The following is a 21,097-nucleotide window of genomic DNA, read 5'->3' as shown; positions in this document are numbered from 1 at the left end:
GCATTATAACAAGCATCAGGGCACAAGTACACAAAACGTAACACATTTTGGGACATAAATGTTAGACAGACATCTTCTGGAGGAAAATAAGTACTAATTCAATGACATTTTCAATTTTCTACTCTGTACCAGAAAAATAAGCGGCTACTGACAATAAAAATACTAGTCTTTCTTATTTAAGCAGGCAAGCAGGAAAACTCTGTTTAATGGGGTTGTCTAAACCAAACTTTAAAAGTGTTTATTAAAACTGGAGGTACGTTTTAGGGACATTGCAGGGGCATTGTTAGCAATGTTTGTGCAGCCTTGCTGATAAAAGTGTATAGGTAAAATAATAAACATTAAACTTACCTCCCCAGGATCCCACGCTGTCTTAAGGCCCTATTCCACCAACAGATCTGACAACAGATTATCTGCCAAAAATTTGAAGCCAAACCCAGGAGTGGATTTGAAAAGAGGAGAAATCCAGTCTTTCATTTATGACCTGTTCTCTGTTTATAGTCTGTTCCTGGGTTTGGCTTCAAATCTTTGGCAGATAATCTGTCGTCAGATCTGTTGGTGGAATAGGGCCTTTACTGTCTGTTCTGAGCATTCTCTGCTCACTGCAGGCACAGGTCTCTCAGCCAATCACTGGCCGAGACAGGACAGTGACACGGCCAGCAATTGGTTGACTTGCTTGCCACTGCATAGACGTGTTCGGAAGTGTCAGCGACAGCTCCGGTGAGTGAAGAACAGGCAGGACGACACCGGAGACCATAGACAGACAAGTATATAATTTTATTATTTAGTATACACTTTCAGTGGATAGAACATGCACCGATATCTGACTGAACTGGTCACTTATATGTATGTGTGTGTGTGTGTGTGTATGTAAAGGAGAACAAATGTGCAGTTTTTAGTAAAGCTTACATCCCTGTACCATTTTTCTTCCCTATGCATCTGATTTCTCCCTGGTTTCCTCTCTGAACCGTGACATGGCTGTTGTCATGCAACACTGCAGACATTTTCCCACAACCCCCCTTGCTGCATGTAAAGTGAAAACCAACTGCTAGTACTGATCAGACAGATCATGTGACTGGGATTGAACCAAGCATGAGCGTCCCAAGAGAGTTAATGCCTGGAGGGCCAATACCGAGAAAAAAGTTAATTAAACTAAGCAATCACTATAAAAATAATGCATCACTATAAACCTAGCTTTCTTCGTGACACCACCCCTTTAAGTTGAAACACCATGTAGCATGGATGTATGGATGTGTTTTCTTACCTTCTGCAACTCCCCATGGATACTGCCTTCCCCTTACTCTCTTGCCATTCACTTCTATGATAGTGTTGCTACCCACCACAGCAAGAGGTAAACGGTCCTAAATGAGAAAACCAATTACAGATTATCTTTATATACATATCTAAGAGCTGTCTAACATGTATATTCCCTCATTTTAGTTTATAGTATTCCTTATGCTTAGGTTACAGTAAATATACTAATATCTCTAACCTTAATTTTTTTCACCAGCTTATTTTCTTCTTCATCATCTGTTTCGGGAAACTCATAGATCTTTATTTTGTGCTCCTGGATTTCCTTCATTATCTAGAATACAAATATTAAACAAAATACTGTGTTTAGGATTCTGTATAGTATCCTGCACGTGGCCAATCTACTTAAGTGAACACGTTCTGCTACCGTGGGACAATAACTTTATTGGTATATTAGTGTAAAAGAAAATTTTTGATCGCTTTTTATTATTTATTATATATAATGGGGGGGGGGGGGGAAACAAATAACCTGCAATCCTGGTGGTTTTTCCCCCCCCCCCCTCTTGTTTACACCGTGCAGGAACAATGGGGGAGATTTATCAAACATGGTGTAAAGTTATATTTTTTTAGCACACACTTCAAAGTCCCCCTAGGTACTTACATATGCAAACAATTGATTGCATATACTGATCAATGGTATGCTATTGCATAGCATTAATCAGTATTATTGGCGATTTGAGTATTATTACTCCGCCTGTCAGGGAAGTGATTGGGACCTCTGCAGCCATGTGGCAGGGGTCCCAATCATTCAGTGACAGGTACTTACAGATCCTGTCACGGCTTTCCTTAAACATCGCAAAATCTATAGATAGCAGGTTTAAGGGGTTAATGACAGGCAGCTGCATGATCACAGCTGCCTGTCATTATTTACGGCTCCTGGGACACTAATCTGTGCGGGGTCAATCATATTCAAGCAGCTCCACACACATTAAAACCTTTCCACATCAGGAACATATATGTGCATTGGCAACAGGAACATATACGTATATACGTATTGCTGACGTAAAGGGGTTAATGACATTACAATGTAGTGTGGGGGGGGGGGGGACCTTACTTTCCAGAGTATCCCTTTAACATTTTAAAAGAGTCAACTCCACTCTTAATTTCAGATAAAAATAGAGTTCAAAATGAGGAGCAATCATGAAGGAGTGAACCCAGGTTGAGGCAACACAAAGCTAACATCGGGTATCTAATGATTGCACAACGTTGTTGGCAAATACATGCAGTCATAGGTTTCTGTAGTTTGCTCATATGTGGACTCAACCTAATGATTTACAATATTGGTGGCAGTGTGGATGGTTCTGCAAAGCTTAACAAATCTAAATGTATCTCTAATAAAAGGGCCACCTTTACTACAACTCAGGTCAGGAAACTTCTGGTTTGCTAGATATGTCCAAGTGAAATGTAAGTGCTATTTCTGTGAGATGAAGTGTCTAAATATAACAACCTCTCAGACCACACAAACATACAGAGCAGAGCTGGTGAAGATGAAACACATCCTAGGTTATAGAGATAAAGAACATTTGATAAAGTGTGTAGTGAGATCTACTGCTGTGTATGCTGTCTGAGAGTCCCTTATACCCAAAAGGTATCGTAGAGGGAGGTAAAAGAGAAATACAAGGTTTAAGGTCCTCAAGTTAAGACAGATATAAGTAATAGTATATATTTTAAAATGTAACCTAGTTATCAAGACAGGCAGGTATATATAGCAAACCGCCAAAAGCTAGGATATACATCATAAAAGGAAAAAAGTAAAAACATATACATATATAAATATATTCTATCAAAAAGACAATGCTTAAAAAAAAGTTTAAAAACTTGCAAAAAAAATTGCATATGTATATTTGTATAGAATTCATATTTGTAAAGTTCATACTTTTAAAAATAGTTCCCATAGCGTCAAGAAAGGGCCACAATATATTTCTGGCATTTTTGTGACTTATTTTTCCCAATACACAGAAAAATGAAAGGAAAATTTATACCTTAAAGAAAATGTACCAGACTAGTAAAAATGAGCCATACATACTGTCCTGTCGGCGACGCAGTGTACTGCCCGGTCCTGTGGAGTTTTTTTCATTCCGCTGGCTGGTTCCTGTTATTTCTGCCGTTATATGTATATGCTAATTAGCCACCCTGAAGCACAGGAGGCCGGCCCGGCGCCTGAAATTCCACCCCTTCAGTGACGCGCTGTCCTCAGGTTACACTGGCACGCCCTCCTATGCTAATTGCCCGCCTCCTGTCTTCTGCCCGGCCGCAGCGTCCTCACGCCGGATCCTGAGCGCCATCATCAGAGGCGTGCCAGTGCAACCTGAGGAGAGAGGAATTTCAGGCTCCGGGCCGGCCTCCTGTGCTTCAGGGTGGCTAATTAGCATATACATATATTGGCAGAAATAACGGGAAGCGGGTGGCGGAATTAAAAAAACTCCACAGGACTGGGCAGTACGCTGCAGCGCCAACAGGACAGTTATGTATGGCTCATTTTTACTAGTCTAATGGTACGTTATCTTTAAGAAAGAAGAGCAATGCTACTGATCACAGCCCAGCTGTTATTAGGAAAGAATACAGAGAGCGTATGGCAGCCACAAAACATTACTGTAGATTGTGCAATACTGCAGATGGCAGATTTACTAGTCAAATTACATTAAAATTCTGATGCACATGTTTCCTAAAATAAAGGAGACAGACACACATGAGATCATACCTGTTTTTTAAACTGCTGGCATTCTTCTGGTGTGAGGGTATCGGCTTTAGCAATAAGTGGTATGATATTGACCTTTTCATGAAGACGTTTCATAAATTCAATGTCCAATGGCTTCAGCCTAGAATAACAGAATGTTTTATAAATCTTTAAGGAAAGTCGGGGTTAAAGAAGCTCAAATGTAGGAGACAACTGAACTAGGAATGACAGAAAAATCACACATTAACCCTAGAAAGCATGACCATAAAAATCTACACTTTCACATACCTGGGGTCTTTTTGGCCCGTGTGCAAATACCATGGAATAACTCAAATAAAGACACAAAATTTATTTGAAAATTGCAAACTAAAGATGCATTCCCACTAGCGCTGGTGTCTGCCAGGAGGGGATCTGTAATGGATCTGACCTCCTGTTGACCCCAGCTAAGGCTGGTAGAATCTGGGCATTCCAGCAGCCTTAACTGGAGTTACCAAGAGATCAGATCCATTACAGATCACCTCCTCGCAGACACCAGCGCTAGTGGCAGTGCATGCTAAGATGTGAATAATTCAAAACATTATTATGTGCAAAAACAAAAAAAAAGTAACTGAACAGGCTTCATGATTGAATTTCTCTGCGGTTTTGCTTCATTGTACCAACAAGTGTAATTTGTTTCTGAACCAAAAAATTGGCCAGTTCTAGATTGCTGAAGTAGTTGGCCATTGTTATATTTTTTCCAGAATGGAAAATTGGTTTAGCAAGTGTTTTTACTATGTCAGAACATAGGTCCTTCTGGACTGGAGCGTCAACATCTTTGACACAGTAAATCAGACCATTCATTCCATAACAGCTTGCAGCATCACACATCCAGAAAATTTTAATACCATATTTAGCAGGTTTGCTGGGCATATACTGAATGAACTTGCAACGTCTCTTAAATGCAAGAAGTTGCTCATCACACTGTCACATTTTCACTAGAATGGTAATAATTAGTACAGCTCTTGATAAAAAGATTCCAGATGTAGCTAATGGGGGCTAATTTATCTGTTTCCAGCCTGAGGGGACGAGTTCTCTTGTCATCAAAACGAAGGATTCTCTGAATATGCTTAAATCTATTGACTGACATAGTAGCTTAGTGTGGATCTGAAAAAGGGTTTAGAAAGAGTTCTCTGATAGGAACATCGTACGATTTTGTACTCCCTGCCAGAAGAGTAAGGCCAATATAAACACTCTGCACAGCAACAGAAGAGTCATAAAGACTCAAAGTTTTCCCCAGCAACAGTAAAGACAAAAAGACGTAGGATCACATGTAAACCTAGTACGGGCCTAAAGGGCCCCATGTATGTGAATATGGCGTATTCACAAAAAAGAGTTGTTATACCGAAATGCCTGTAACATAAAAATATATGAACAACTGAAACTAAAGTAATCTTGCAGTAAATAGAAAACAATTAACAGAGCGGGCCTGCGAGGACCCAGGTATGTATTCTAGGGTCAAAACAATGTCTCTCAGATGAATGTTCAGATGTACAAAGATTTTCTGCCTTAGTACTTTGATGTTGCCTTTATGAACATTACAATGAATTCTTCTGCACATGTCTGATTACCCTTAATGGCTGTGGTGAATACATTTTAGCCAGATGGCACAGGCACTGTCACTAGAGTACACAGCCAGGACCCTGCTGGGAATGGTGATGGTAGAGAGAACACTCTGAGGCCATCTATTATGACGTATATTGTAATGTCCTTCTACACAGCTGCCATAGAAGATGTATTTTCTTCTTTATTTAGTTTCACAGAGTAAGAATAAAGGTATACATACACTGAGAGTCAATGACAGTATTTTAGTTAGCTTCAGATCTGTGCCAAACTGCATCCTTGCTATATATATTATGGTGGCAGTAAAATCTTAAAAGGTAAAATAATCACACTTCAAGGAACTTGTGGAGAGAAACCCTGTTTAAGTTTGTACTTTAAAAAAGAAGGGATTTTCTATTAAGAAAACACCACACACAACTAATGCTACACAATACTACAAAACAACATTGTCGTCATCAATTTTAACCCTACTAAAGGCCCTATAGATGGCAACGATCAGCTGACATGAACGATGTCATTTGTATTTCAACATATTGAAAGACGAATGACAATGACAGCAGCGATCTGCTGCCATCGCTCCTCAACATAGGAAGGGTGGCAGCAGACTGCCGCTATCCTCTATGGGCAGCTCGGTTGATCTAGCGATCACCCGGGCAGCTCCCCGCACCTACCCGCGGACCCTTCTGCACTCACTGCTATCACATGCGGCGGCAGAGAGCGGGGAACAAGGACATCACTCGTTTGCTCCTCTCTGTCGCCCCGTGTAATAGGGTTTAAGAATTTGGGAAAGAGATAGCCATTTGTAACCCTAAGAAGTAGCAAAGAACTAGTGAAGTGCAGTAGTACCCTTGCCTAAACAGATTCCAATTGTCAGAGGCAGAATGGGTGGGAAAAAAAAGATTTACACTTGCGACATCAAGAAGATTGCAGGGTACATAAAAAAAAAAGCTAATGGTTTAAACCAAGACTCCTGTATAAAAGCTGCTCAGAGCAGAAAGCACAGGAAAGCACCAAATATGTGCTCAAACCACATTACAAAGTTCAGCTTTTCTCTGATAGACTCCTGTGTGTCTTGCAGCTTGCTGTGGTAAGTATGTTAACGATACACTTATATCAGAACAACTACAATTCTTTAGTTGGCTAGTAATATACACACTTAAAAGGAGAAGTCCAGCAATTTCTAAAATGCGGCAGCTGGGGGGGGAAATTGATTACAAGTAGGAACTTACCTCTCCCCATGCACACGGCGAGACCAGCCTTGGGACCCCAGCTGGCCTCCGTGATCTCTGGTGCTGACACGACACAACCTGGCTGATTAGCCAGTCAGTGACTGGAGGCCCTTCCGGTCCCACTTCTCACCGAGGGTAACTGGGAGAGGCAGGTTCCTACTTGTAACCAATTTTGCCCCTACCAACTGCTTCATTTTAGAAATTGCTGGACTTCTCCTTTAAAGCTGTGGGGGAGTCTTATTAAGAGCATTTTCTGCAGTCTGGTTTCTAGAGCTATGCAACCATCAAAATCAAATTATATGATGGACAAGGTTCTAGTACAACAAGTGAACCACACGCGAGGTCTGCACTTAATGGTTATAAATAGTCATGAACAATAATAGAATGAAGTCCATTACAGTGTGCACTAAAAGCATATTACTCAAATCTTATTATAGATGACGTTACAAACCAGGAACAAATAGACAGTTTCGAGTTACAAACCTTCAGAAGGACAGAGGTGTAGTTAGAATTAGAATATTTTCATGTTAACCCTTAAAGGGGTTGGCCACTTTATAGTAAAATAGGTCAGTACAAAGTATTAGTAACTGTACTCACTATATATACTGACAGCAGCTCCCTGTGTACCTCAAAGAGCTAAATCAGACTCCCCTTCACCATGCTGCGGTGCCCTGCTCTGTTTTGTTTCAGTCCATAAAATGGCCGACACGGAGGAGCATGTGACCATGCCCTGTCCCCTGTGTCCTCCATAGACATAAACAGGCTCAGTGGTGGACACTGGGGGGCGGGGCCTGGTCACATGCTCCTCCATGTAAGCAATCTTATGGACCAAAACACCACAGAGCAAAGCAGCCCAGCCTGGAGGAGGGGAGTCTGATTTTAGCTCTATGAGGTACACAGGGAGCTGCTGTCAGTATATACAGTGACTACACTTACTAATACTGTACACTGAACAATTTTACTATAAAGTGGCCAACCCCTTTAAGGACGGAGCCAGTTTTCATTTTTGCGCTTTGTTTTCCCCACCTCATGTTTAAAAAGGCCACTGCACTTGCATATTTCCCCCTACAGACCCACATAAGCCCTATTTTTTTGCAACACCAATTATACTTTGCAAATACAGACTTAATTTTTCCATAAAATATGCTGGGAAAAAAACAGAAAAAAATTATATATGCAGTGAAATTTGAAAAAAAGGTGCAATTCCTTTTATTTCCAAGGGTTTCCTATTTATGCCGTTCGCCCTATGGTAAAACTGACATTTTATCTATGTTCCTCAAGTCAGTACGATTACAACGATATGTTACTTGTATAACTTTTAGGCTGGGTTCACACTACGTATATTTGAGGCTGTATTTTTGAGGCTGTATAGCAACCAAAACCAGGAGTGGATTGAAAACACAGAAAGGCTATGTTCACATAATGTTGTAATTGAGTGGATGGCCGTCATTTAATGGCAAATATTTGCTGTTATTTTAAAACAACGGCTGTTATATTGAAATAATGGCCGTTATTTACTGTTATATGGCGGCCATCCACTCAATTTCAACATTGTGTGAACAGAGCCTTCCTGTGTTTTCAATCCACTCCTGGTTTTGGTTGCTATGAGGACCTGACTTGAGGACCAAATACTGCCTGAAATGTACGTAGTGTGAACATAGCCTTATATTATTTGATGGCTTTTAAAAAATGTAAACCTTTTGAAAAAAACTAAATGAGTTTAAAATCGCTCTATTCCCATGCTTACAACGCTTTTATTGTTCGGTCTATGGGGCTGTGTAAGGTCTCATTTTTTGCGCCGCAATCTGTTCTTTCTTTTGGTACCTTGTTTGCGTATATGCGACTTTTTGATCACTTTTTAATACATTTTTTTCTGGATTTAATGTTAACAAAAATGCGCAATTTTGCACTTTGGCGGTTTTTGTGCTTACGCCGTTTACCGTGCGAGATCAGGAATGTAATCATTTAATAGTTCGGGGGATTGCGCACGCGGCGATACCAAATCTGTTTATTTTTTTTAAGGGGGGTGATTTAAACTTATTAGGGGAGGGAATTTTTTTATTAAGAAAAACACTTTATTTTTTTTTACTAACAGTAATTAGAAGCCCCCCTGGGGGACTTCTATATACACAGCACTGATCTCCCATTAAGATCAATGCTGTGTAAATAATAATGCAATGATCCATCAGATCGGTGCTCTATTATAAATGGTCTGCTGCAGACCATCTGCATGGATTGCAGAGACGGGATCAGCGTCATTCCGACACTGAGCCCCGGCCGGCTCAGTACAAGTGATCTCCCCTCCGCTATCGCATTGTGCGGGGGAGAGCCCCCACTAGACACCAGGGACAGGGGGCCACCTCCACCAGCTGCATTTGTATAGTTAACCGGCCGCTGTGGCCAATTCCCTGGCTACAAATAGCAACCGGGGACAGCGGGCTGCAGAGAGGGCTCATGCCCTCTCTGATCACCCTTAACGGCCACATGACGAGTATACCCGTCATGCGTCGTTAAGGGATTAATGCAGAACCATCAGCAGATTTTTGCTATATAAAGGATCTTATACTCTTTCTGCTAAAGTCAGCAAAATATGCCGCTGGTGGTAGCTTAAGCCATCCGTAAAAACTCTATGGGACCCTTCCCACAGGGGTCAGGCACTGAATATCCATCATGCCTTACCACTATGGGGATACCCCCGAATACATTTTTTTTAAAAAACAGTTTTTGTGGTAAAACTGAGACTTTATCTATGTTCCTCAAATCAGTACGATTTAGGGCTGGGCGATATGGGCAAAAAATAAAATCTCGATTTTTTTAAATTTTTTGACGATTCTCGATTTAAATCTCGATTTTTTTCCTTTTTTGCTAAATAAACAGAACATTTTCTCCCTGCAGCATCAGATACTATTTTAATATTTTAGACAACAACTGTATTGATTTCCAGTGTAACAGAGGCCCCATATAGTATAGGAAATCATGTTTGTGCCTCCATCTACGTAGGGTGTAGGAGTGGAGGTATAGTGGATAGGGGGTGTAGGAGTGGAGGTATAGTGGATAGGGGGTGTAGGAGTGGAGGTATAGTGGATAGGGGGTGTAGGAGTGGAGGTATAGTGGATAGGGGGTGTAGGAGTGGAGGTATAGTGGATAGGGGGTGTAGGAGTGGAGGTATAGTGGATAGGGGGTGTAGGAGTGGAGGTATAGTGGATAGGGGGTGTAGGAGTGGAGGTATAGTGGATAGGGGGTGTAGGAGTGGAGGTATAGTGGATAGGGGGTGTAGTAGTACAGGTATAGATGAGGGGGGACTGGGGTGACACTAAAGGGGACTGGGGTGACACTAAAGGGGACTGGGGTGACACTAAAGGGGACTGGGGTGACACTAAAGGGGACTGGGGTGACACTAAAGGGGACTGGGGTGACACTAAAGGGGACTGGGGTGACACTAAAGGGGACTGGGGTGACACTAAAGGGGACTGGGGTGACACTAAAGGGGACTGGGGTGACACTAAAGGGGACTGGGGTGACACTAAAGGGGACTGGGGTGACACTAAAGGGGACTGGGGTGACACTAAAGGGGACTGGGGTGACACTAAAGGGGACTGGGGTGACACTAAAGGGGACTGGGGTGACACTAAAGGGGACTGGGGTGACACTAAAGGGGACTGGGGTGACACTAAAGGGGACTGGGGTGACACTAAAGGGGACTGGGGTGACACTGGGGGACACTAAAGGGGACTGGGGGGACACTGAGGGGACTGGGGGGACACTGAGGGGACTGGGGGGACACTGAGGGGACTGGGGGGACACTGAGGGGACTGGGGGGACACTGAGGGGACTGGAGGGGACACTGAGGGGACTGGAGGGACAATGGGGGACACTGAGGGGACTGGGGGGGACACTGAGGGGACTGGGGGGGACACTGAGGGGACTGGGGTGACACTAAAGGGGACTGGGGTGACACTAAAGGGGACTGGGGTGACACTAAAGGGGACTGGGGTGACACTAAAGGGGACTGGGGTGACACTGGGGGACTGGAGGGACAATGGGGGACTGGAGGGACAATGGGGGACACTGAGGGGACTGGGGGGGGACACTGAGGGGACTGGAGGGACAATGGGGGACACTAAAGGGGACTGGGGGGACACTGAGGGGACTGGGGGGGACACTGAGGGAACACTGAGGGGATTGGGGGGGGACACTGAGGGAACAATGAGGGGACTGGGGGGACACACTGAAGGGGACTGGGGGGGGGACACTGAAGGGGACTGGGGGTTGACACACTGAAGGGGACGGGGGGGGGACACTGAGGGAACAATGAGGGGATGGGGGGGACACTGAAGGGGACTGGGGTGGGACACTGAAGGGGACTGGGGGGGGGGGGGACACTGAGGGGACTGGGGGGTGACTGGTGCAGCTGGAGGTGATTGGAGCAGGAGGGCACATACATCTCCTCCTCCTCTCACCATCACACACACGCTCCCCTCCCGGCCAGATATGGAGGTCCCGGGTCTGTGGAGGAGGAGGCCGCAGGGACTACAGTAGGTGGTGATCGCATAGCTGCGGGTCACGGAGCTATACAGCGGGAACGGGGGTCTGCAGCGAGCCCCCCCGTTCCCGCTGTATAGCTCCAGGACGAGCAGCGCCGCGATCACCACCTACTGTAGTCCCTGCGGCCTCCTCCTCCACAGACCCGGGACCTCCATATCTGGCCGGGAGGGGAGTGGGACGCTCAGTGGAAGGGGCGGGGGCAGGTCAGCGGCGGCGCTGTCAGTGGCTGGAGGCCGCCGGCACTGCACCGCCCCTCTCCAGCCTGGCCACCCAGCATCTTCTCCCCGCTCACCCACACCGCCCCTCTACGGCTCTCCCGCCGGCCTGCACCGCAACCCCCCTTCTCTCAGCTCCTCCCCGGCACCGCAGCCCGAAATGATTTTTTGTGAAAATCGAATTTACGATTTTCACAAAAAATCAAATCGATTTCAACGTTCTGGACGATTAATCGAATTAATTCGATTAATCGCCCAGCCCTAGTACGATTACAACAATACCCAATTTATGTAACTTGTATTTTATTTTACTACTTTTTTAAAAAAATGCCTTCCCCTTCTGGAATCATGGCTACAGCAGGCATCTTAAGAGAGGTTTAACTTAACAGAGCAGCAGGCTCTGTATCTTTCCTGCTCTGCTGAGCTCAATGACCACCCTGCACTGACATAGGCAGTATTGCTAGAGAGAGAATGCCTCTTCCCCTGTGGTAGACGGACTACAGCAGAGAGAGTTGTCTGCTTCTGTTATCTCATTTGGTCAGTATTTTTTTTTCAGTCTGTATAATAAAAATTCTTCATCTCCTTTATCTTATGCAAAAATCCATATAGCTGAAAAGTAAAGGTTGCACAAAAGGTTGAGTAAATTTTAGGATGCAGAATTAACCTAAGAAAGATGATTAAACATGTAAGTAACAGGCAACCTTGGTTATCAAGGAGATCAGGGGAGATTCTATTTGACCCCTAACACCGTTTATCTTAAAACCCAGAAAGTACAGGGTTAAACTATACAAACCAATTGTAGAAAACAAAAGATAGTAGGGCTCACTATACTTAAAATGTACCGGAGGTCAATGGTCCACCCCGTACCAAGGGTAAAAACGTAGTAAATGGTAGTATAAAAAAAGTATATGACCAATCCTCAAAGGTAAATTAGTGTTAAATGGATATTTTATTTATTATAAATGTATGCTTATAAAGCTAAACATGAATTAGATTAAAATAAATAAATCTTATATTCACATATATCAATCAAAACAACCACTGTGCTCATGTGGTAGGTATCATAAAAATTATCCAGATTTATAGGGCTCCATGTACTGTTTTGTTTAGTACCAATAGTCTAAGTGAGTTGTTATATAAGCATGTATTTGAGATACAGGCACACTGGTTGTGTTAACATTGATGTTCAATACTGAGCTTGCATAGTTAGCATACAGATACAAGTAGCTACAGTTTGTAAGCAGATTTGTAGGAATGGATATAGATGCAAACTGTTTAGACACCCCTCTCACCAAGCTGCAGTTGTAAGTAGGTGGCGGAGATTTTTCTTTGTGGCATTTGGATACAGATTACATTGCATATTTATACAATAATGTAATATTTAGTGCCAGAGGACTGAGGAGAAGATGATGCTGAGCTTTCAAATCCTTCAAAGCTGCTCAAAGTGATCCACAGCATGTAATGATACTCTAAAGATACTTATCAATAATATGGTGTTGGGCACTTATGTTTGTAACATTGTTTACTTTTGGTAAAAGAAAAACAAAAATAAAAAGTATATATAAAAAAAAAAAGTTAGTTTCCATTAGTACAATAGAGCTGTCAGCAAAGCTCAAAAAGGGGCTGCAAGAAAAGAGGGAGCAACATGTTTTTACCGCTCTATTGTTAAAAAGTTAATATAAAAGTAAAATATAAGTTTTACTATACACATATATATATATATATATATATATATATATATATATATATATATATATATATATATAAAATAGACACTTATCAATAAACGGCATGTATTTGCTAAACAAAATAGTCAACCAATGTGCTTTAATTGGAAGCAATGACCTTTAAATAGTTTGTATTACAAAACAAAGTCTTATTTAATTGGCGACCCTGGTATTTTACAAGATGCATTACATAGTTCTTAAGGCCGAAATATTATCATTCTTGAAGAAGGAAGCTTAGGGTTAGCCAGTGGCATTCTGCCGTTTCCATAAAATGTTCCCATATTGAAATACTCTAATATACATAGATACACTGCTCTGCCATAACATTATAGTCATCTGCCTAATATTTGTCCCCCTCTTTCTGACTAAACTACTATAACCCTCTGGGGCAGGCAGAGGCGATGAGGTAGTCATCTGGGCAGCTCTCCATTACTGGTCTCTCTGCCTGTCAATCACCCCCTCCGAGTGTGCTAACAGGCAGAGAGTGGTGACTACATACATGTATCAATATGATGCAGGGAGTGTGTTTGAATCTTGCACCAGCTTCATTACAGTGCCACGAAGATTCAAACACTTTCCAAACATCATATTGACACATGATGCTAGGCGGGGAAAGAGTCCACTACAGGGCTTCCCCGTCCATGGGCTCCATGTTTTACAGAACATTCAAATAGGCCTTCACATACAGCAACCAAAGTGTACAAAAAAAATTCTTTAAACAAGGCTACTTTCACTGCCAAAAATTCAGTTCTAACTCTGCCAAAAATTCAGTTCTAACTCTTATGTGCCCTTTGTTGGCAGTGGCACGTCAGCAGGGGGACTGTGTATGCAAAAATTGATATCCTGTCCTACTTTATTCTTCTGTCCACCATACCCAATGCTCACATTGTACAGGACTTATCCAACCGTCCACTGAAAGATGTCAGACGTCATGGGAAATCACTGTCTGACCCCTTTTTTTTTTTTTTTTAAGGGAGATAAGCCACAGCCAAAACTCTCCAGCTGCAGCTTAGGGTCCTATTAGACAAAGCGATTTTTAACATTAATGATCCCAAACGAGAGCTACCTGAAATTGTTCACCATATAAGGGTACGTGCACACTATGGAATTCTCGCGGACAACTTCTGTCGCTGTTAGTTACGATTGTTTCTATTATTGTTTACTTAATCTAATCCCAGCAAAAGAGCGAACAATGTGGAATTACACTGAATGATTAACAATTTTTGTGTCAGAACAAAATCAACGATTTCTTGTTGGTTGTTTGATTGCTGCCTTCATTTACACTAAGCAATTATTCTTTAAATTTGAACGATGATATGATAATCCGCACAATAATTGTCACGTGTAATAGGGCCCTAACACTTAACTAAGTCTTTTTAATGCTGTGTACATGCATTTATTCTTCAAGCTTTTGATGTTCTATAGAGAAGCACATCACACCAATGTAATACTAAGAGCATATTGGCAATAAAAAAAAAAAAAAAGATCTAAAAAAAAAAAATCCCACAAAACAAAAAAAAACAATGCAAGAGTAGACTTTTCAGTAAGTTGCTTCATTTAAATAATTGCTGATGCAATCACTCTCCTAGTAACATATCAGAAGCTCTGATCAGTGGGGGACCAGATGCTGAGGTGGACATTAAGCACTAGAAAAAAAATAAGAAAACTCCACTAGTCATTCTTCCAAATCTTTTTGCTCACATTGCAAAACATATTTATGATGTATGTACATGAAAGGCCAAGTCAGTGCCTAGTTTCTCCATTGTACTAACGTCTGTGGCAAACAAATATTTATGTATGGAGTAAGAAATTAGAATGTTGGGCACAGAACAAGCTGCAGCTTTTCCAGACAGTTTGCTGGTTACATTTAACGAACCAAATAGTATACATATGACACTTATTGGAATTTCTGCAGAGAAAAAATATTAAAAGCGTCAAAAACGCCCGTGAAGTTTGCAAAAGTATAGCCAAATATAAGTAAATTTAGTCAAGTACAAAATAAAAATATATTTATATAATAAAGACCAAGAGAATAAACTAACCCATGGCCTGAAGGAGCAATGAAGTATAAACAACACTGCACACGGTTGTCTGGCATCTGACGTCTGTTGACACGTGATTCTGCATTAAGGTAGTCTTCAAACTTACTATCGATGTAGTCGATTACTGGCTGCCAACTGTAGAGAGAAGAAAAATTTCACAACATTAGGCTAGAGCCGCAAAACATGTCACACGACCAAAAATCACTGTTGCAACTTAGCAGCCAAATGTGGTAGTGCCAAGGTTCCTGGCTAGAGATGAGCGAATTTACAGTGCTAGTGGAGCACTTTGCTTGCCAGCCAGCTGCCTTTGAACTTCGTGCCGCTCCTGGTGCCTGAAAAAGCTGGAACCAAGTCCTGGGAAACTGGAAGGCGTCCAGAGCAGAACAGAGTTCAAAGGCAGGTGTCTAACAAGCTGACGGTCAAGCCTAGTGAAGCAATCCGCTAGCACTGAAAACGCACTCATCCCCATTATCAACAACCAGATAACCGTTATATTTGTGTGTGTGTGTGTGTGTGTGTGTGTGTGTGTGTGTGTGTGTGTGTGTGTGTATGTAAGTATGTATGTATGAGGCTGGATCCGTGGTTACACAGTGCGGGTCCTCTCAGGGTTTGACCCCAAACGTATTCAGGAAAAGCAGGCGAAGGACAGCATCTCCTCATAAAGTGCTTATTTCTTTATTGTGCCAGTTTGCATAGAAAGTGCAACATTTCAGCTCTAAAAGGCTTATAGAGCTGAATGTTTTCTATGAAAACTGGCACAATAAAGAAATAAGCACTTTATGAGGCTATGCTGTCCTTCGCCTGCTTTTCCTGTATATGTGTGTATGTATATATATCAAAAACTGTAAAGAAACTGAGGACAATCTTGATGTTAAATGGGTAGATAATGTTTAATGAAAAAACTAACACATTACCAGTTACTATTATCCACTGCATCACCAAATCCAGGAGTGTCTACTATTGTGAGGAGCAGCTGAACTCCACCTTCTTTGATTAAAACTTTTGACTGCTCAACCTAATATAATAAAAAAAAAATTATTATATTTTGTGTATGTCCCTCTACATATAGCTATATACACACACATGCTTTAACATAAGATATTTCCGGTCAAATAAAGGGAAAGTGAGGAGAAAGGGGGACGAGCAGGAGAGAAAACTGATGGCTGGAAGATCATTTGGTCATCAGTTATTGAAGGTGTATGCTGATCTTAAGAAAAAAACACCAAGTAGATTAGATCAAGAACTTGTAATGTCAGCACTTTGGTTATGGGCTCAATATCTGACATTTCAGAAAAGGCAACAGGCCCTTTAAGTCAGTTGTCAAAAAACTTTTGCATGTCTATATTTCTCAGCTATTCTTCATTAAAAAAATAAAATGACAACTAGGTATTTGACAAAGGGGTGTGTCCACAAACACACACAAATAAACAAAGTGGAGGGACTGTGGTGAAAATGCTATAATACGTCTTATAGCATGTATTTATTAATATGTACATTAAACACAAACATGAAAAACAGGTTTTATAATTAGATGATTATAGGTAGAGGTATAAGGGGTAAGGGGTAAAGGTACGAGATAGGTTACCCCTGGTTTAACCCTGCCTATTGCTGAAGTGGGACCCCCTGGTTTAGGCGTCCCCAAACAACAGGAGGGACTGACCCTGTGCTAGGGTTGTGTAGGTCTTTCCCGTTACAGATGTCAGTTGTCACTGTGTCTGGTAATACGGTAATATACAAAGTGTGTAGCATATAAAAGGCAGGTGTAGATGTTTTTTTGTTGTGGTTCTGATATCCCTTCTTCCGTTTATCCAACGTGTTTCCCTTGTTCTATGGCGACAAGTTCCTCAGGGAGTAGGAAGAGTGTTGGAGTATCAATGGGATATGCCTGTAAGTATGGACAAATGTTCAGTCATCAACCAGGATAGTGTTTGTTGTAAGGTAGTGTGTTTAGATTTAGTATAGGTGCATACCTTGATACATGTCTCAGTCTGATCCAGGAAAAATTTAATTTACAGATGAATATTGTGGGTGCTCCCAAGTATGTTGTAGGGGATCACCGTTGTATGTATAGAGATACGTCTGGTGGACAAACACACACACACACACCTATATCTGTTGCAGGCATGTCAGTTTTAAAAGCCTGTCAGACTGGAAAGAATACACCACTTCCTGCAGGGCATTCAGCAGCTAATAAGTACAGGAATACTTGAGATTTTTTAAATAGAATTTACAAGTCTGTATAACTATTTGGCACCAGTTTATTTGAAGGAAAAAAAAAAACAACAACTATTTTTATACAGAATAACCCTTTAATAATAAATGTATGTTAATTTGTTTCCTAACTGTCCCAATGTACATGTAAACACAGCACAGTGTGAACTTTGCCTAAAAAAAAAAATGGCGTTCGTCTATTACTACATTAAATCAAAGTGTTAACAATATGAATAAACAGTATTTTTTATGAAGAAATCCTTAGATACTTGTATGTTATAACATCTGTTAATGCACATGTAACTCATAAGTGTGATTTACACAATGCGGAGGGTAGGAGGCAATGCACTGCAGTCTCTTGCAGAGTTTGAATAGAGCGGCCTATAGCATTCTGTGCCCATACATGGTCAAACACATGCAATAACACATCTGGAAATGATCCAACAAACAGAACTGTATAGCAGTGTCGTTCACAGTTAAACTTCCAACTGTATCCCATCATCTGCTTTTGCCAGAATTCCCAAGAGGCTCATGGAAAACAAATTAGCTTGAGTCCTGGAATTTCAAACTTTTCTCAGCAGATCTCCTCCAAATGGCTTCTTTCCCATGCACTCCATAAGGCAGGTCAATTCCATCCATTTCAGAGATCTGCAGCCCCAACACACAGCACTTCAGAGAAAGCTGCACTGTGGAATGTAGTAGTAGTAGTAGCAGCAGCACAAAAATAGGTTTGTGCATACAGTGTGGGACAATGAATGAGCTTAACATTAAACACTATTGGGTGGGGGGCTGGTCTTCTGGATCTATAGTCTTTCCTCTGTATTGTTGAGAAAGCTGCACAGTTATAAAGCTCTTTATTTTAATGCAATTATTTTCCAGTATTTCAAATTTACTACATCTGTCACTGTCACAAAACATACAGTAAATTCCTTTATTCCGATCTGAATGGGCCCTACAGGATCAAAGCACAAACCAGACTATTTAATCCAAAAACAAAGATAGTATTGTTTTGTTTTTTTGTAGCAATCTAACTGTGGCTCTGTTGTGGAAACTGGATACTGTATTTGAGACATTTCCTTGCCAAATAATCATAAATGATCAGTTTTCTAACTGTTACAAGAGTACACTGAGGCATGGAAGTTTTCCAATGTGGATTCTGATTTTAATCTTTGGAGAAATCAACAAGCAGACTTAAGGTCGAATCACACACCACGATAATGAGGGGGAAGAGAGCGCCAACCTATCAGGTCAGCGCTGGCTTCCCCATAGTTCCCCACTCGTTGGCTGTGATATTACACGCACAGACAGCAAACAAGGAAGAGGAGGGGGGGGGGGGGGGGGGGGGGGGGAGGTCAGAGAGCAGCTACCTGGACGATCCTTAGTCTGCTGCTCTTGACAGCCTGGATAATCTGTCGCTGACATGATGATGTGGACTTTTTAACATGTTGAAAGACCATGATCAAGACATTCTGCATGTTGGCTGATCGGGGTCTTTCAACATACGCTATTACACAAAAACATTACCGGTTGGAACAGCCGGTAATCAGACGACAATTTTTTTGTGTAATAGGGCCTTTAGCGCCCTATTACATGGGGCGATTATCTGGCAAATAAGGAGAACTGCACAGATATCGCTCCGTGTAAAAAACGATGAGCCAAGGAGCCGATCATCGGTTAATCATTGTCTTTATAAATATTTTTTAAAAATCATTGGTCGCCCATTGCTCTGTGTAATAGCTGATGTGCAGCCAATGGCTGACTGAGCACAGAAAATAAAGATGTTTTACTTACCTGTCTACACTCCCCTAATGTACTCCAGCCTTAACTGTGCGATTATCCGCTGACCACAGACAAAACTTTCGAGCCCGTCTCTGCAGTGATTGGCTGAGCGCCCTTTAACTGCAGAAGTGTCAGCTGCGGCTGTGGGGAAGGCAGAAAAGGCTGGAGGACGCGTGTGGAGCGTGGACAGAAGTGTACATCTTTTATTATTTTACACCCTTAAAGCAAGGGCTGCACACACATCAAAGATGTCCGTGCAGCCCTTGCTCCACAATAATCAACCCATCTAATAGGCTCTGTAAGTGAGCGCCGATCTAGAAGACTGGTTTCTGATTACCATGATCATTGGGCCATGTAATAAAGCCTCTAGTCTGCCCAGTCATACATTTAATTTTGTTAAAAGTAGTTTATAGTTAGGTGAAAATGCAAATGTCACACAATAGGCACAATAGGAACAGTACACAGGTTAAAAAGTAACTTACACAAGTTTCCCAAATAAAACCTTTATCCTTTCACACCAGAAAAAGAAATGTGAGAAATGTTTACAAGGTCAAGCTGTACTTGGCATAGTCAAAATGTACTTTTAGGGTACAAACCCACTTGACGTATTTGCTGCGTGAATCAGTCTTAAAAATAAGCAGGCAAAACGCAGGTTGGCTTTATACAATTGTTCTGTGTTAAAATACGCAATTGCGTATTTTTGAAGCATGAAGCTACATGCGTTTTTCACACAGGTTGTTAACAACTGATGCTTTGCTAACAACAAGCTTCATGCTTCAAAAATACGCAATTGCGTATTTTAACACAGAACAATCATATAAAGCCAACCTGCGTTTTGCCTGCTTATTTTTAAGACTGATTCACGCAGCAAATACGTCAAGTGGGTTTGTACCCTTAAACTTGTTTATCAAACTCCAATATTAAAAAGATGCAAATTAGACAGTTCCAAGTTCATCAGATTTATACGCATACTACGCATGAATCTCACTAAGTACCCTCTCACCAATACTAAAGACACCATTGTGTGTGGACAAAAAGCACACAATAACACGTTCAGTAACCTGTCACCAGATATTAAACTGTACCTGAACAGTTTTTTTAATTCTGTGCGATGGACCAGGGTAATCGGGGGCATATAAATCCGTTAAGAAAAGTGAATTGATGAGAGTTGACTTTCCCAAACCAGATTCACCTGTAGGTAGAAAAACACATTAAAACAATGTTAATATACAAAATTATTGGTAAAAAAAAAAAAAAAAAAAAAAATGAAATTTTGTGAACAATCTAAAGCTTTTGTATGCAACATACAAAAGTAAGTTGCAAATGAATTCAATGACCGTAATATAAAACAAGAATGTATAAATTACAATGTAAAATTTTAATGATTTACAAAGCTTTTTTTTTTTCTAGAACTACACGGATCTCTCTAAGGGTTGTTCAAACCTGCGTTTATATATTTATTGTTTACCAAAAAAGAATCTAGAATTGGATCCATGGAATGACACCAATGGTGCCAGAAAGCCCCTGATGACTGTAAATGGGTCTGCCAGGTTTCAATTACGTGTGTCATTTGAACAGACCAAAATTGCATTGGCCAGATTCAGCCCCTTAAGGATGGTGAAAGCTGTCAGAACTATGAATCATTGGCCAGTATGGTTGCACACAAATATCCAGAGCTAGAGCATGTGCACGTCATTGGCTGGACAAGTGGTCTGTTTCACAAACCTATGACAGATAATATACACACACATACATGCATACACAC

General features: G+C 41.5%; 1 protein-coding gene across 4 annotated transcripts in view; it reads right to left on the bottom strand.

Moving 5' to 3' along the window:
• Nucleotides 1-21,097, bottom strand: part of SEPTIN7 (septin 7) — an 87,039-nt gene that overhangs the window by 22,957 nt on the left and 42,985 nt on the right. For all 4 annotated transcript variants that reach the window (XM_069958417.1, XM_069958418.1, XM_069958419.1 and 1 more), the window contains 6 exons: nt 20,418-20,524; nt 16,257-16,357; nt 15,343-15,477; nt 4,010-4,127; nt 1,490-1,582; nt 1,262-1,358 (listed from right to left, as the gene is read on the bottom strand). In XM_069958417.1, the coding sequence (XP_069814518.1) occupies nt 1,262-1,358; nt 1,490-1,582; nt 4,010-4,127; nt 15,343-15,477; nt 16,257-16,357; nt 20,418-20,524 (651 nt within the window). The remainder of the gene's footprint in view (nt 1-1,261; nt 1,359-1,489; nt 1,583-4,009; nt 4,128-15,342; nt 15,478-16,256; nt 16,358-20,417; nt 20,525-21,097) is intronic.

The sequence above is a fragment of the Dendropsophus ebraccatus genome, chromosome 2 (genome assembly GCF_027789765.1).
Source record: "Dendropsophus ebraccatus isolate aDenEbr1 chromosome 2, aDenEbr1.pat, whole genome shotgun sequence".
In the NCBI taxonomy this organism is placed as follows: Eukaryota; Metazoa; Chordata; class Amphibia; order Anura; family Hylidae; genus Dendropsophus; species Dendropsophus ebraccatus.
Note: the sequence above shows the minus strand (reverse complement) of the source record. Positions and strands in the feature narration are given on the sequence as shown.